General features: G+C 46.9%; 1 protein-coding gene across 6 annotated transcripts in view; it reads right to left on the bottom strand.

Moving 5' to 3' along the window:
• Positions 1–14,145, bottom strand: part of SEMA5B (semaphorin 5B) — a 351,645-nt gene that overhangs the window by 164,409 nt on the left and 173,091 nt on the right. For all 6 annotated transcript variants that reach the window (XM_039494195.1, XM_039494194.1, XM_039494196.1 and 3 more), the window contains exon 3: positions 2,327–2,532. In XM_039494195.1, coding sequence (XP_039350129.1) covers positions 2,327–2,480 — 154 coding nt within the window. In that variant the 5' untranslated portion in view covers positions 2,481–2,532. The remainder of the gene's footprint in view (positions 1–2,326; positions 2,533–14,145) is intronic.

Here is a 14,145-nt window from a genome sequence, read left to right as displayed (position 1 = left end):
TAAACCTCGAAAGGACACACATTGCCGCAAAAGGCTTACAATATAAGTAAACAAGACAGAGAGTGGTGCCTTACCTTGACCCAACTTATCAATAACCAAGCCAAGACTAGAACCCAGAGTCCTGACTTCCAGTCCAGTGCCCTACCCACTAGACCAGGGGTAACAGCTAAGGAGATGCTTGGGGTCTTGGGAAAAGGAATCCTCCACCAGACTGTGGAGCATCAGCCCAGCTGCGCCATAGGCTACAATACCAGCAGCTGCCCTTGCATTCCCACTACACAGTAGGCTATGGTCAATGGAACAAGGTATTTGGGGACCTATTGGCCACAACCCGCCTGCTCCATGCTGCCATGGAGAGAGACTTCACAGAGCAATACTCTGCACCACATAAGATGTGGATTCCCCAAGCTGTTCCCCTTGCACAGCTGTGGTTCTAAGGGGTTCAGCACTTTCCAGGCCCACTGGTGTTGGGACCTGGACAGGATAGATCCTTAAGGTAAATCAAACAAAGAGCTGTGACGTGCTTTCTGGATGCATAACACTCTCTTCCATAGACTTTTGAGTGCTGCTTGTAGCTAAGGAACAGAGGTGCCTTTAATTTCATTCTGCATATTTTCCTACAGAACATCTTCAGCAGGGCTGCATAACAGAGCACACAAGGCTACAATGTATCTTGAACAATCACCAGGAAACAGGTGCAGAAAACAAACTATAACCATGAATCTAACCAAAGTTTAGAGGACCCATGTGAGGACATTTGCCTTAGATGGCTGTAATTTTCATCTCTATTTCTTTCCTATAATTGCCCGGCTCTAATTAATCCATACCAGAAAAGAGCAGCAAAAGGGAAAAGGAATGCTCTGGGTTTTTTTGTGTTCCTGCTATGCCTGATTAACACAAAGCAGTTTGGCAAATGAAGACACCCATCTTGAGATCAACATCTGCAACTGGCTTCTCAGGATCAGAACCTAGGATTGAAACATGCTTCTAAACTTCACATGGGTTCCGGAAGCTAACACATCTTAAAGATGGATCCTATAAACAGGTTCTTTGTGAATCAAAAAAACCCAACCGAAAATATTATATTTTTTATAATATTAAGAGACCCAACTTCTTTCTGTGTGTGTACTTGTAATATGCTCATTACTGTATTATCTGTTTAAATAGCCAATTGAGTTCCAACACATTTTTTAACCTCAGGGATTTCTTCTTTCGCCCTTCCCCAATAAAACAGAAGGTCAGCATTACTAAGCAATTAAAAATCAAGGTTTATTTACCCATTCCACAGGAATAAGGTTAGAGCGAGTGCCCTATTATGTACTATAGGCTTAAAGATTTGCTAATTTACTTTAATCCACTTAAACCTTTAAAGCATGGATAATGGAAAACAGACAAGAAAACTGTTTCCAAATGTAAAGACAATAGCTTCCTTCCCTCCAACGAAGCATAAAGCCTTAGACAAGAGCCCTAAAAGGTCATCAAGGAACCTTTCAACGTCTCCTTTCTCCCTGGACACCCCATCTCAAAGGTCACAGAAGCCTCATTCAGATGCCCTCAGCAAAGAACCTAACCACAGATGTACTGCAATCCCCCAAAGGGGAACCAAAATCAATACTTCAACATTTAGGAGGAAGCTACAGCTGGCAAGGAGGCTCAACGCACTATGGTAATGGTGTATGGAACTTCTTACGCTGGACTGTATAGGTGCTCAGATCTGAGGGTGATGAGGGCCTGGAACTAGATGGATGAGTAGATAGAAGCGCTGACAGAATCCTAGGGGTACCACTACTACACATAACGACATGGACCATTTATCTGGGATAAGGACACAGTTCTTCAGGCAAATTCTTATGCTGCAAAGCACAGGAAGAGGCCTATGATGTTTTTATGTATGGCACTGTAGGTCTCTGCCGTTAAAAAGGTGGCTGCTCTTTTGCTTCTAAGATCTTATCAAGGCCGGAGTCTGGATGGAGGTCAGAAAAATCACTGGCAAATGACTACAAACGTATGCAGAAAAAAGCAACAATGGACGCAACAAGTGACGATTTTATTATTATTGTATACACAATAATATTGCTCTAAATGTCCAAAATAATAAATGTGCCTTTCATTCAAAGATCTAAAAATGCTTTACAAGTATGAAATAAGCCTCATATTAGAGTCAGTGGTAGAATGGTGCCGAGAAACCTTGAGGTCTTATCTCCCAGCTTTCTGCTCTGACCTCCCTGCTTCCCAGGACGGAGCACTATAGGAAGGTCTCCAGAGCAGACTATCCTATTGTACCTTGCAATCAAGCTAAGGCATCCAAGGGAAGAAAATCTCTTACCTTCAAAAGCAATGGTGGGGTGTTCTCTTCTGACGCATTGCTGTTGCTCAGTTTCAGGGTATTCGGGTGCATTCTGTGATGCTGAGAGATGAAAAGTGAGAAGGAAAAGGCTTGCCACAGACAGAGAAATGCCCTTTAATCTTGATACAACCATGATTGGAGGCCTGCTGCAGATCTAGCTTCCAAGGTAGGCCCTGAGAGGATACCTGCAATGCAAAGAATTTCATTTTAGGAAACATACATCCCTATCTAAACTCTGCAACAAATCTCTAGGGGTGGTTTTCCTCTTTCATTACAAACCCACGTGTGTTAACTAGATGTGATAATATTCAGCAAACAATACATTGAAAAATTAAGTGCCTTTATACAACTCTTAGCATGCAATACCAACAGAATTTGTAACAATATTGAAAAGTGCAAATACTCCAAATACATGTAAATGGCTCAGTATTAAGTAATTCAAGTAATGCAAATGCAAAAATAAACTGCTTAAAAAGGCAGTAGGAAAGACGCACCAGGTAGCAACATTACAAATTAAAGCCATATGCTATGTTTTATTCTTGTTCCTATGGGTTCTGAATATTGCCATAAAGATGATCAGTAACTCTTCACACCCTCTAATATCTGCATCTGCAGCAACTACTATATATTATATAAAAAATTATGTTAAAAGAACATTAAGATTGCAAAATCAAGCACTCAGAAGTTAGGAAATGCCAAAATTAAGATTGCCCCAGCCCCTCAACTGCCTGCACCGATTAATTCGCTCATCCCACCACACCCCCTCCTATCTCTCATCTCCTCTGCATTCCAGAGTGGCTACTTCCTCCTTCTCTCCCTCATTGTCTGGCTTCCAGCAGGGTGTTTTACTGAGAACAGAGGAGACAGTCTCCCCGCTGCAGACTGGAGCATGGTCAGTGCAGACAGAATCTTTAGAGAATTTAGCTGCCAAATTAACAAATTTCTAGTGAGCATGTGCAAAAAGATAATTTTTTTTCAAAGGCTTGTCACTTGGCCCAATGTGGGCAGTTTTTCATGGGAAGAGCAGAAGGTATGTCTTTGACACCAGGGCAACCACCTTCCCCTGCCACATTTCAAGCGCCTGCTCCAAAGCAGGGGGTAGCTAAAGCTTTTCAATGAAATAGTTGCAATGATTTTTTAAAATACATGCACAACAATGTATTTTCCCCTAATTTTGTTCTCAGAAACAACAACCATTTTAGATGAAACTTTCCAAAAAAATTTAAGCTGAGGCAGACATCCACCATAGAAAATTTCAGCCCTAACAGTTATTCATATGGTAAGCAAGTGGGGGCAGTCTTTTTGTTCTGCGTTTGTACAGCACCTAGCACAATAGGATCTTGATCCATGATGGGGGCTCCTATGGAAATACAAACAACAGATAAGAAGAACAATAAAGTTTGACAAAGTTATAAGCAACTGTAATGGTCCTCACTTGGGATCATTGGGAAGTGTGGCCTAGTGGTTATGGCCACAACCCCTGACTGCCATGAGGGTTGTGAGGAGGGGAGCCCAGGCCCTTCCACTCCACCAGGCTCCAACCCAGGGCCCCTTGGGCTACCAGTAGTCTAGCAACCAAGAAAGTTGCCAACTTTCTAATTGCACAAAACGAAACACCCCTGCCCCGAGGCACCACCTCTTCACTGAGGCCCTGCCCCCACTCGCTCCATCTCCCTCCCCGTCGCTAACTCTCCCTCACCCTCACTCACTTTCACCGGGCTGGGGCAGGGAGTTGGGGTGCGAGGGGGGGTGAGGGCTCTGGCCGGGGGTACAGGTTCTGGGGTGGGGATGAGGGGTTTGAGGGGCAGGAGGTGTTGGGGATGTTTGTGGGCTCTGGGAGGGAGTTTGGATGCGGGAGGAGACTCCATGTTAGGGTTGGGGGGCGGGAGAGGGTTCGGGGTCCTGGAGGCACTTACCGCAGCGGCCAGGTCCCTGCAGCCCCTACATGCATGGGCAGCCAGTGAGGCTCCACGCACTGCCCTCGCGTCTGCAGGCACCGCCCCTACAGCTCCCACTGCTCACAGTTCCCAGCCAATGGGAGCTGCTTAGCCGGCATTTGGGGCACAGGCAGTGCGCGGAGCCTCCCTGACTGCCTATGAGCCTTGGGGCTGCGTGGCCACTTCCAGGAGATGCGCGGAGCTAGGGCAGGCAGGGAGCCCGCCTTAGCCCCAGGCTCCCACTGCGCCACTGACCGGACTTTTAACAGCCCAGTCAGCAGTGCTGACTGGAGCCGCCAGGGTCACATTTCGACCAGGCATTCTGGTAAAAAACCGGACATCTGGCAACCCTACAACCAAGGCTGCTTAAGGCTGTCCTCCCTGGGCCTATCTCATAGGACTGGAAGGGACCCCGAAAGGTCATCGAGTCCAGCCCCCTGCCTTCACTAGCAGGGCCAAGTACTGATTTTTGCCCCAGATCCCTAGGTGGCCCCCTCAAGGATTGAACTCTCAACCAATGCTCAAACCACTGAGCTATCCCTCCTGGTCCCCCCTCCCACCAGGGTTAGCTCAGTCCAAGGCCTTCTCCTGGTGGGGAAATCCAAACCAAAAAGTAGTATCTATTGGGTTTCCAGGAAATGGGGTGGGCAAAGCTAACGGAACCCCCCCCAGCCTAAGGGGAGCTTCCATAGGGCCTCAGAAACCCACTAATTGCGGGGGACAACTAATAAAAGAACAGGGACAGGCATGCGGTCAAAGGGTCATAAGAAGGGAGCCTGACGGGGACACCGAGCAGAGAACCCCGGACAGCGCCCACTGCTCCTCGAAGGCATCAAGGGAGCCAGCGGACGCCGCCCAGAGGAACTCCGCCCGGAGACGTGAACGGACTAAGGATTGGAAACAAGCCCCACAGTCGCAGGAGTCTCCATTGGCCACCCGCCTCTCCCTGGTCACGTAGATGGCCATTTTTGCCAGGGCGAGGAGGAGGTTGACCAAGAGGTCCCGCGACTTTGTGGGGCCACGGATAGCAAGTGCGTGGAGAAGGAGGTGAGGGGAAAAGTGCAGCCAGAAACGCAATAGGATATTGGTGAGGAGCCGGTATAGGGGCTGCAGCCTGGCGCACTCTACGTAAACGTGCGCCAGGGTCTCCCTCACGCCACAGAAGGGGCAGGTAGTAAAAAGGGAGTTACCAGTGTCCAAGGTCACAGGATACTTCCCTCTCTGGCTGTATCTGGGGTGGGTCCTCCCTTCTCTAAAGGAGGCCCCCTTTGGGCAGCCGTATCAGAGCCTTTAAGCTTCCCTCTGCTCTACTGGAGCTATGGGCAATAGGTCTGCTCACCTCCAACTCTGACCCCCAAATAAACTAATTGTTCCCTGCCTTTTAATTCCTCCAGCAGATGGAGCATTTGTGGTGGGGAGGAGCTGGCTGAACCCAAAATAATCCCTTAACCCCTTGTTGCCCAGTGTGGGGTTTGTACACCCCATCACAGCAATTGAAAATGGGATCCTAGAACAGGCAGCGTCAGGCAATTTTAACTATAGGCAACACTAGCAGTTCCATGTACCCTAAGAGGCTATGTCCAATTTAAACCCTTACTTGGGCTAACTCAACCCCGTGAAGTCAGTGGGAATTTTGCCTGAATAGTAAGTGATGAAAGACCTCAGAATCTGGCCCTTGGTTTTCACTCCTGTTGCATTCAGCGAATTGTATCTGAAAAAAAGACTTGGGATTTGGCTCGGTGGCAGTTTTGTCTGACACAGTGAAGTCAATGGAAAGCCTCCAATTGGCTGCAATGGGTTTCGATCAAAGCCCTCAATGCTGCAAAGTTACTACAGGAAGGTATTCGGGGTTTGGCCTGAGGATTTTTCAAATCTTTTGCCTCCTTTTGAGTGGTTATGAGCACCATCAATCCCCAATTATGTCACTGATTGTTCTGACAGACATAGCAATTTCCTGTAATATCCCTGAAAGACATTAGTGTATTAAGTGTCTGTATTATTGAGGGCTGGGATTGTGGGCGACCTCTCAGAGGGGAGATGTGACATACAGTGCAATCCCATGCAGCATCTTTGTGGCCCTTGTTTTAAATGAATGGTTTATGTAGGACTGTGTTCCACTCCATGGGGGAGGGCTACTTTAGCTCCTCCAGGAACTAAAACCAGTGGGTGGTGATTAAGGCAAATCAGTCAGGTTGTAACCCCCTCCCAGAGAGGTATCACCTCCTGTGGAGGCTCACATATACTAGTTCAAACTACATTCTCCAGAGACCAACACACAAAGAAAGGCCTTTTGGATAAATAGCCTGAGTTTAAAGCAGACTGCAAAGGGATCTCACAAAACTGGGATTAGACTTTTCCTGTTGTTACGCGTACTTCCACCTTTTCATGTTCTCTGTATGTATAAATATCTCCTGTCTGTGTGTTCCATTCTATGCATCCAAAGAAGTGAGCTGTAGCTCACGAAAGCTCATGCTAAAATAAATTTGTTAGTCTTTAAGGTGCCACAAGTACTCCTGTTCTTTTTGCGGATACAGACTAACACGGCTGCTACTCTGAAACCTGTCAAAATGACAAATGAAATTCAATTCTGGTACATGCAAAGTAATAATCAAACTTAATCCCAAATATACATACAAAATGATGGGGTCTAAAGTAGCTGATATCACTCAAGAAAGATCTCAGAGTCATTGTGGATAGTCCTCTGAAAACATCCACTCAATGTGCAGCAGCAGTCAAAAAAGCATACAGAATATTAGGAACCATTAGAAAGAGATGGATAATAAAACAGAAAATATCATAATGCCTCTATATAGATCAATGTTACACTCACACCTTGAATACTGCATGCAGTTCTGGTCGCCCCATCTCAAAAAAGATAAATTAGAAATGGAAAAGTTACAGAAAGGCCAACAAAAATGATTACGGGTATGGAATAGCTTCCATGAGGAGAGATTAAAAAGACTGGGCTATTTAGTTTAAAAAACTGGCAACTAAGGGGGGTTAGGATAGAGGTCTATAAAATCATGAATGGTGTGGAGAAAGTAAGTGTTATTTACCCTTTCACATAACAAAAGAACCAGGGGTCACCCAATCAAATTAACAGGCAGCAGGTTTAAAACAAACAAAGAAGTATTTCTTCACACAACACATGGTCAACTTGTTGCCAGGGGATGATGTGAAGGCCAAAAGTTTTACTGGATTCAAAAAGAATTAGATAAGTTCATAGAGGTTAGGTCCATCAATGGCTATTAGCCAAGATGGTCAGGGATGCAACCCCATGCTCTGGGTGTCCCTAAATCTTTGACTGCTAGATGCTGGCCCTGGACTTCAGGGGATGGATCACTCAAGAATTGCACTGTTCTGTTCATTCCCTCTGGAGCATCTGGCATTGGCCACTGTCCTTCCGGATACTGGGCTAGATGGATCATTGATCTGACCCAGTATGGCTATTCCTATGTTCTTCTGTTGATTCAGGGCCTTCTTTCTGATCCAGCAAATGGGTGGGGAGCTCTAATCCTTCCGGAAGGATTGGAAGGACTTGTCCTATTAGGGCCCACATGACTGACAGGTGACCTTTGGTAAGCTTTTTAGCATGTGTATAGGTTCTTTTATTGTTTTCAATAGGTTTTCGCTATAATGCTTTCACTTTAAGAACAAACGCACTTGCTTAGAAAGAGTTGTGCAGTCACTGACACCTATAGGTAACTACTCTGTTCTTAGCCTCTGGAGAGGAAGCAAAGTGCAGACTCTAGCTTGTTTAAGGTAGTCTGGCTTGCTGGGAATATCACAGTGTAAGGGAACTCTGCAGCCTGGAAAAGCACTGTTCAAGAGGGAGTGAGGAGCAGGTCTCCGCCCAAGAGAGGTGATGGCTCGGAGCCAGAAACCTTTAAGTGGATGTCCTTGATGGAGCACAGCGGTGGGAATATAGGAGCAGTTGCCCTGAACTGTGACAAGTGTTACCGGCATTTAACTATTCTCAGGCCCCAGATTAGCACAGATTTCAGAGAGGGCGTTTATAAAATCTCACTGTGATTCTCTCCAGGAGGCGCTATGTCTCGGCTCACAAATACTGCAGATGGACATATTTTTTCTTTTAAAAACATAAGCAAGTTAAAATAACAAGTGGCAAAAATGAGAGATGGAAAATAATTCAAAGTTAAAGTTAGCACAGTCTATAGCACATGCCATTAAAGACAAGGCAATTGGAGGGATCACACACACAAAGGGTACTAGGGAGAGGTTACATGCAAGCCATGCTATGAGGGGAGGCATCAAGAGAGGATACTGTGGGGGCGGAGTGAGGGTAACGGCTTCAGCAGTGTTACTGAGCATGCTCAGTCCGTGTGAGCATGCTCAGTACAAGCCAAGCAGGAAATCAGGGGGAGGGGGACCCCCCCCCCACGTCCCCTCTTGTATCACAAACTTTATCATTATGAAAGTGAGCAAGGGACTGAATACAGCAAATATTCTCCACATCTAGGAAGATGTGCTTTGTATCACTCTCCCCACACTGGGTTCCAGAGAAGGTAGCATGCAGCCTTCCTCCACTGCAAGGTGCTTCTTATGGTGGAGGGTGTCAAAGATGGGAAAGGACCTGGGAAGGGGTGGGCAAACTATGGCCCAGGGGCCGCATCTAACCCTCCAGACATTTTAATTCAGCCCTCAAGCTCCCGCTGGGGAGAGAGGTCAGGGGCTTACCCCACTCCGCATGGCTCCCGGAAACAGTGGCATGTCTCCCCCTCTGGCTCCTATGCATAGGGGCAGCCAGGGGGCGCGCATGCTGCCCTCGCCCCAAGCACTATCCCCGCAGCTCCCATTGGCCGGGAACCATGGCCAATGGGAGCTGCAGAGGTGGTGCCTGTGGACAGGGCGTGAACAGAGCCGCCTGGTCACGCCTCTGCGTAGGAGCCAGAAGAGGAACATGCCGCTGCTTCTGGGAGCTGCTTGAGGTAAGCACCAGCTGGAGCCTGCACCCCTGAAACCCTCCCATGCCCCAACCCCCTGCCTCAGCCCTGATCCCCCTCCCGCCCTCTGAACCCCTCGGTCCCAGCCCAGAGTACCCTCCCACACCCTGAACGCCACATTTCTGGCTCCACCCCAGAGCCTACACCCCCAGCCGGAGCCCTCACCCACTCCCACGCCCCTCCCGCACCCTAACCCCCAATTTTGTGAGCATTCATGGCCCGCCATACAATTTCCATACCCAGATGTGGCCCTCGGGCCAAAAAGTTTGCCCACCCCGATCTAGTAGGACCTCACCCAAAAAAGGTGACCTTGATTGACACTGTTGAGTTGCAATAATAACCAGAGATAAAGTGCTCATCCTTGACACAAAGACATATATGCTAGGCCTCCTGCACATTCCTCTGATGCACTCCTAAATTCACTGTCAAGTCTAGAATCAAAGGATAGAGAAGCCCAAGTTGCATACTCGCTAGGATCATGGAACCTTAAAAGCCGCAGAGAGAAAAGACTCACAATGTCATGCAGTCCATTCTCCTGCCAACACAGTGTTCCCTGTTGTACAGTTACTAGCATTTTGTCCAGGCTAGTTGTAAAATGTGTCAAGTGGTTGGATTTCTGCCACTTTCCCTGGGAGACTATGCCACAGCCCAGTAGATATCCCTGTTCCCTAGAAAGTTTTCCCTGATCGTGTAAATTTCCACTCTCTCTTTAAAGGTTTACCAGTGTAGTTAAATCTAAAGTTGTATTCAAGATCATTATTTTCAAAATGATACCGAGTAGAACCAAGGTGAAAAAGAAACCATAAAAAAAAATCGAAAACTTAAATATCTGTGAATATCTTCCCACTACTCTGAAAAACTGAACAAAAATCAATGCCATGAACCCCTTGAATCAAGACCCACTGTAGTCAAAAATAACCTCAAAACCCTTTTTATGGTTGGGTGGATACGTTTATGGTGTTATTGAAACAGGACATTGGAAGCTGGGAGCAACAGCAGACAGAGGTGCACTGGCACCAAAATATTCAAAATGAGCATTGGACCAATACACAAAATAAATATAAATGTTATACAACATGACAGCTGAGCAATACAGTGATGACAGCCTAGCACAGCGAACTATGCACTGTAAAAAAAAAAAAAAGAAAAAACCCCCCCAATGCCGACAAAAATGCAGTTCTTGCTATATTTATGTCATTGCCTGCCCTGACCACAGACCCCAGCCAGCTGGAATTCACTCTTTCAGACTGTTTCAAAAGGCTGCTTCTCACTATCAAGAAAAAAAACAGAGCTTTTCTCTCTGCCACCAGCAGTTGGTACATTTACCCATTAGTGCTGTTTATGTTGTGAACAGTGGATCTGTCTTACAAAAGGAAACGATACAGTGCAATTATATAAAACAATGTCAAATCTTTCAATCACATTTACAGAACTAGACTCCCTTCTAGCATAATGAACTTTTTATTTTTTAATGCTAGATACATTCGACTACATAAACCATTGTTCAGATGCCTGTCTGGGAAGAGGATCTCTCTCTTTTTTTGTTTTAAACAATGCATTGTATTTTTCTTTTTTAAAACCACTGACTTATTTCTACTTTTACTTCCAGTTATACTCTGAAGTTCTTGATTCTGGCTGGGACTTGTTACTTGTAGCTTCATCAGTCTCTACAAGCTACTTATATGGCCCTAATTAGCATACCATCCTGAGAACCTAAGAGCCTCCAAGATATTTATCCTCACAACCCAGGGAAGTATTACCATCTCCTTTTTACAGAAAGGCTAAGTGACTTGCCCAGGATCACACAGGAAGTCTGTAGCAGAGCAGAAACTTGCACCTGGGTCTCCGGCTTGCACTCTAACCGCTGGGCCATTGTTACTCTTTCTGAGTGTATAACTCACTGGGAGTTTGTCTCTTTTGAAGCACTCACCAGCTTTTGACAACATTGTTGTTTCTCATATAGGAGTAAAACACCACAAATCAGGAAATACAAGAAGACACATTACTCTGTTATCTTGACATATGAGAATATTTCAGACATCTCCACATAAATAAAAAGTTACTTAACCTATTAATTCACATTGCAGGCACATGGCATGGAAGCCTGAAAGGGAGTTGGGAAGAAATGGTCTAAGGTATGAGCATCTGTAGGACGAGATAGCTCAAGGGACTGGTAATGGGCTTAGATCACCAGCTGATTCCAGCTCATCTTGGTCGTAACCAAGGACATGATCCAAAGACCACTGAAGTCAACTGAAAGACTCCCATTGACCTCAATGAGCTTTGGATTAGATACTACAAGATGATACTCTCTAATGGCAGCTTGGTGGCTTAGTCTGAAATGAGTCAGTGGGTCTCAGTCCACTTCTGCATGGACCAGGTGTCCAAATCAGAGGAGCCACCAACTGGCATTAGCTGGCCCCCTTGTTGGCAGAGACGCTAACGACTGAATGGTCATGGAAACTGAACTGCTGTCACCCTTAGAGGAGGTCACTCCAGAACAGAATTCTATTATGTAAAGTTCCCATAAAATGTTTATGATTCAACAGTACAGGCATATGCAGCAGAGCACGACCTACTATATCGCTGGGCACCTGCCAAACCCAGTAGGCACAAATAAATACCTGATCTGCAGACACTTAAACCTACTTTTGTACAGAGCTAGCCTAACCACACATGGACTGATTTCCTACATGCTTCAAGATGCCCTCAAAAGAAAAAAAGACCTTTGAACTTGCTTTATTGACTACATGTAATATAAAAACGTGAGCTATTTTGTTAGGGGTTTTGGTATGAATTCAGCATTTGTGAAAGGTGCCCCGGAGTCTGAAGTCTTCTGTTTATCCAAGGAACTAGTTTGGCAGTCAAAGCTTGCACACATTGCCCTGTCCGTATGCCTCAATCCTTCTCTCGGGGACCCCTAGAATCATAGAATATCAGGGTTGGAAGGGACCTCAGGAGGTCATCTAGTCCAACCCCCTGCTCAAAGCAGGACCAATCCCAGCTAAATCAGGACCAATCCCAACTAAATGAGAAAGATGGGAAGGGTGGGAAAGAGCAGCAGCTTGGAGAACGCAGGCAATGATCCCGCTACCTCTCACATGGTAAGCGAGCGCGCTACCATTTGAGCTAACTCCCCATGCCCTCTATGACACCTGCTAGGCTTGAGAAGGTATTTCCATCCCTGTCCCCAGTCAGTACTTGGCATCTCTGCTGAGATGGTCAAGAAGGTTGCCAGAAGTGATGGTGGTTTTTGTGCTGAGGGAGGCTTGTCTGCTTGGAACTGCACTGGGTATGAAATGAGTTTTCAAGGTCCCCATTTCACAGATGGAGAAATCAAGGCAGAGATTAAGGACCTCATTTTCGGAAGTGTCCATCACCCAGAACTCCTAGTGAAGTCAGTGGGTGCTACAGAACTCAGCACCTTGCTAATCAGGCCATAAATTTCTTGCACAAGGCTTCAGGAATAGGTGCTGAGTTTCTAATCTGCCAGGGTGTGCTCTCCCCCACTCCCCAGCTCTGCCCCAACTCCACTCCTTCCCCCAAAACCCCACCCCGGCCCGGCGTTTTCCCACCCCTGCTCGGCCCCCTCACTTCCCCCCACCCCCACCCCATGCCTCCTGATGCAGAGAAATGGGCAGGAGATGCTGTGGGAGGGAGAAGCATTGATGGGGGGCTGCCAGTGGGTGCTAAGCACCCACCATTTCCTCCCCATGGGTGCTCCAGCCCCAGAGCACCCATGGAGTCGGCGCCTACGGCTTCAGGAGGAGTGATTGACACAACCTGGATCAGGACTCAGGAGCCCTGAGTTCCAACTCAGATCTCTAGGTGTTCCATCAAAAGGATTGAACAAGGGAAATTGCAGAGGGCCAGAGAGGGGAGGAGTCCTCACAGGTCACAGGGCAGTAGCAGAGCAGCTGTGCATCCACTATTGCATCCTTAAGCCTGCAGCAGTTCTTTTCTGGTTACTCCCGCACAAGCTGTGGCAATGGCGTCTGGCATGGGCGGCGCGTAGCGCAGGCCAGGAAAGGCTAAGCCTCTCCCAACAGTCAGACATGGCCCCTGCCCACGGTCTGCCCCGAGGCCCCCTCCTGCTATTCCCCCGTAGCCCCAGCCCAGGCTCCTCCTCTTCCCCAAAGCAGGCAGGGACTGGGGCAGGGACTGGGGATAAGTCAGGCCGGCCTGTGGCATGGGACTCGGGGCAGCCGGGGCTGGGGCTGCCCAGTGCTCAAAGGTCTGGGGGGCCGGCGAGGGAGGGGAAGATTTGAGGGCGTGGCCTCAGGCAGAAGGGGCGGGGCCAGGGGCTAGCCTCTCCAAACAGACAGTTCTTGCATGGCTTCTGGATCTGCAGAGTAGTGCATCCAGAAGCGCTAGCTTCACTCTGAGCCCCCAAGTGCCCCCTCTAGAGCAGAGGATTTGCCCCTTACTGCAGTAAATCAATAAATATTTAAATAAATGCAGGTGTATTTTCTGAGTAATTAATAGTTTAAAAGGGAATTATTAGGAAAGGGATAGATAATAAGACACAGAAGCAATATATTTTCTATCAATCCATGGTACGCCCACATCTTGAATACTGCATGCAGATGTGGTCGTCCCATCTCAAAAGAGATGTATTGGAATTGGAAAAGGTACAGAAAAGGGCAACAAAATTATTAGGGGTATGGAACAGCTGCCATATGAGGAGAACTTAATAAGATTGGGGCTTTTCAGTTTGGAAAAGAGACGACTAAGGGGGAATATGACAGAAGTCTATAAAATCAGGACTGGTGTAGAGAAAGTAAATAAGGAAGTGTTATTTACTCCTTCTCATAACACAAGAACTAGGGGTCACCAAATGAAATTAATACGCAGCAGGGTTAAAACAAACAAAAGGAAGTATTTCTTCCCACAACAC

The sequence above is a fragment of the Mauremys reevesii genome, linkage group 11 (genome assembly GCF_016161935.1).
Source record: "Mauremys reevesii isolate NIE-2019 linkage group 11, ASM1616193v1, whole genome shotgun sequence".
Classification (NCBI taxonomy): domain Eukaryota; kingdom Metazoa; phylum Chordata; order Testudines; family Geoemydidae; genus Mauremys; species Mauremys reevesii.
This window is presented reverse-complemented; position numbering and strand designations above follow the sequence as displayed.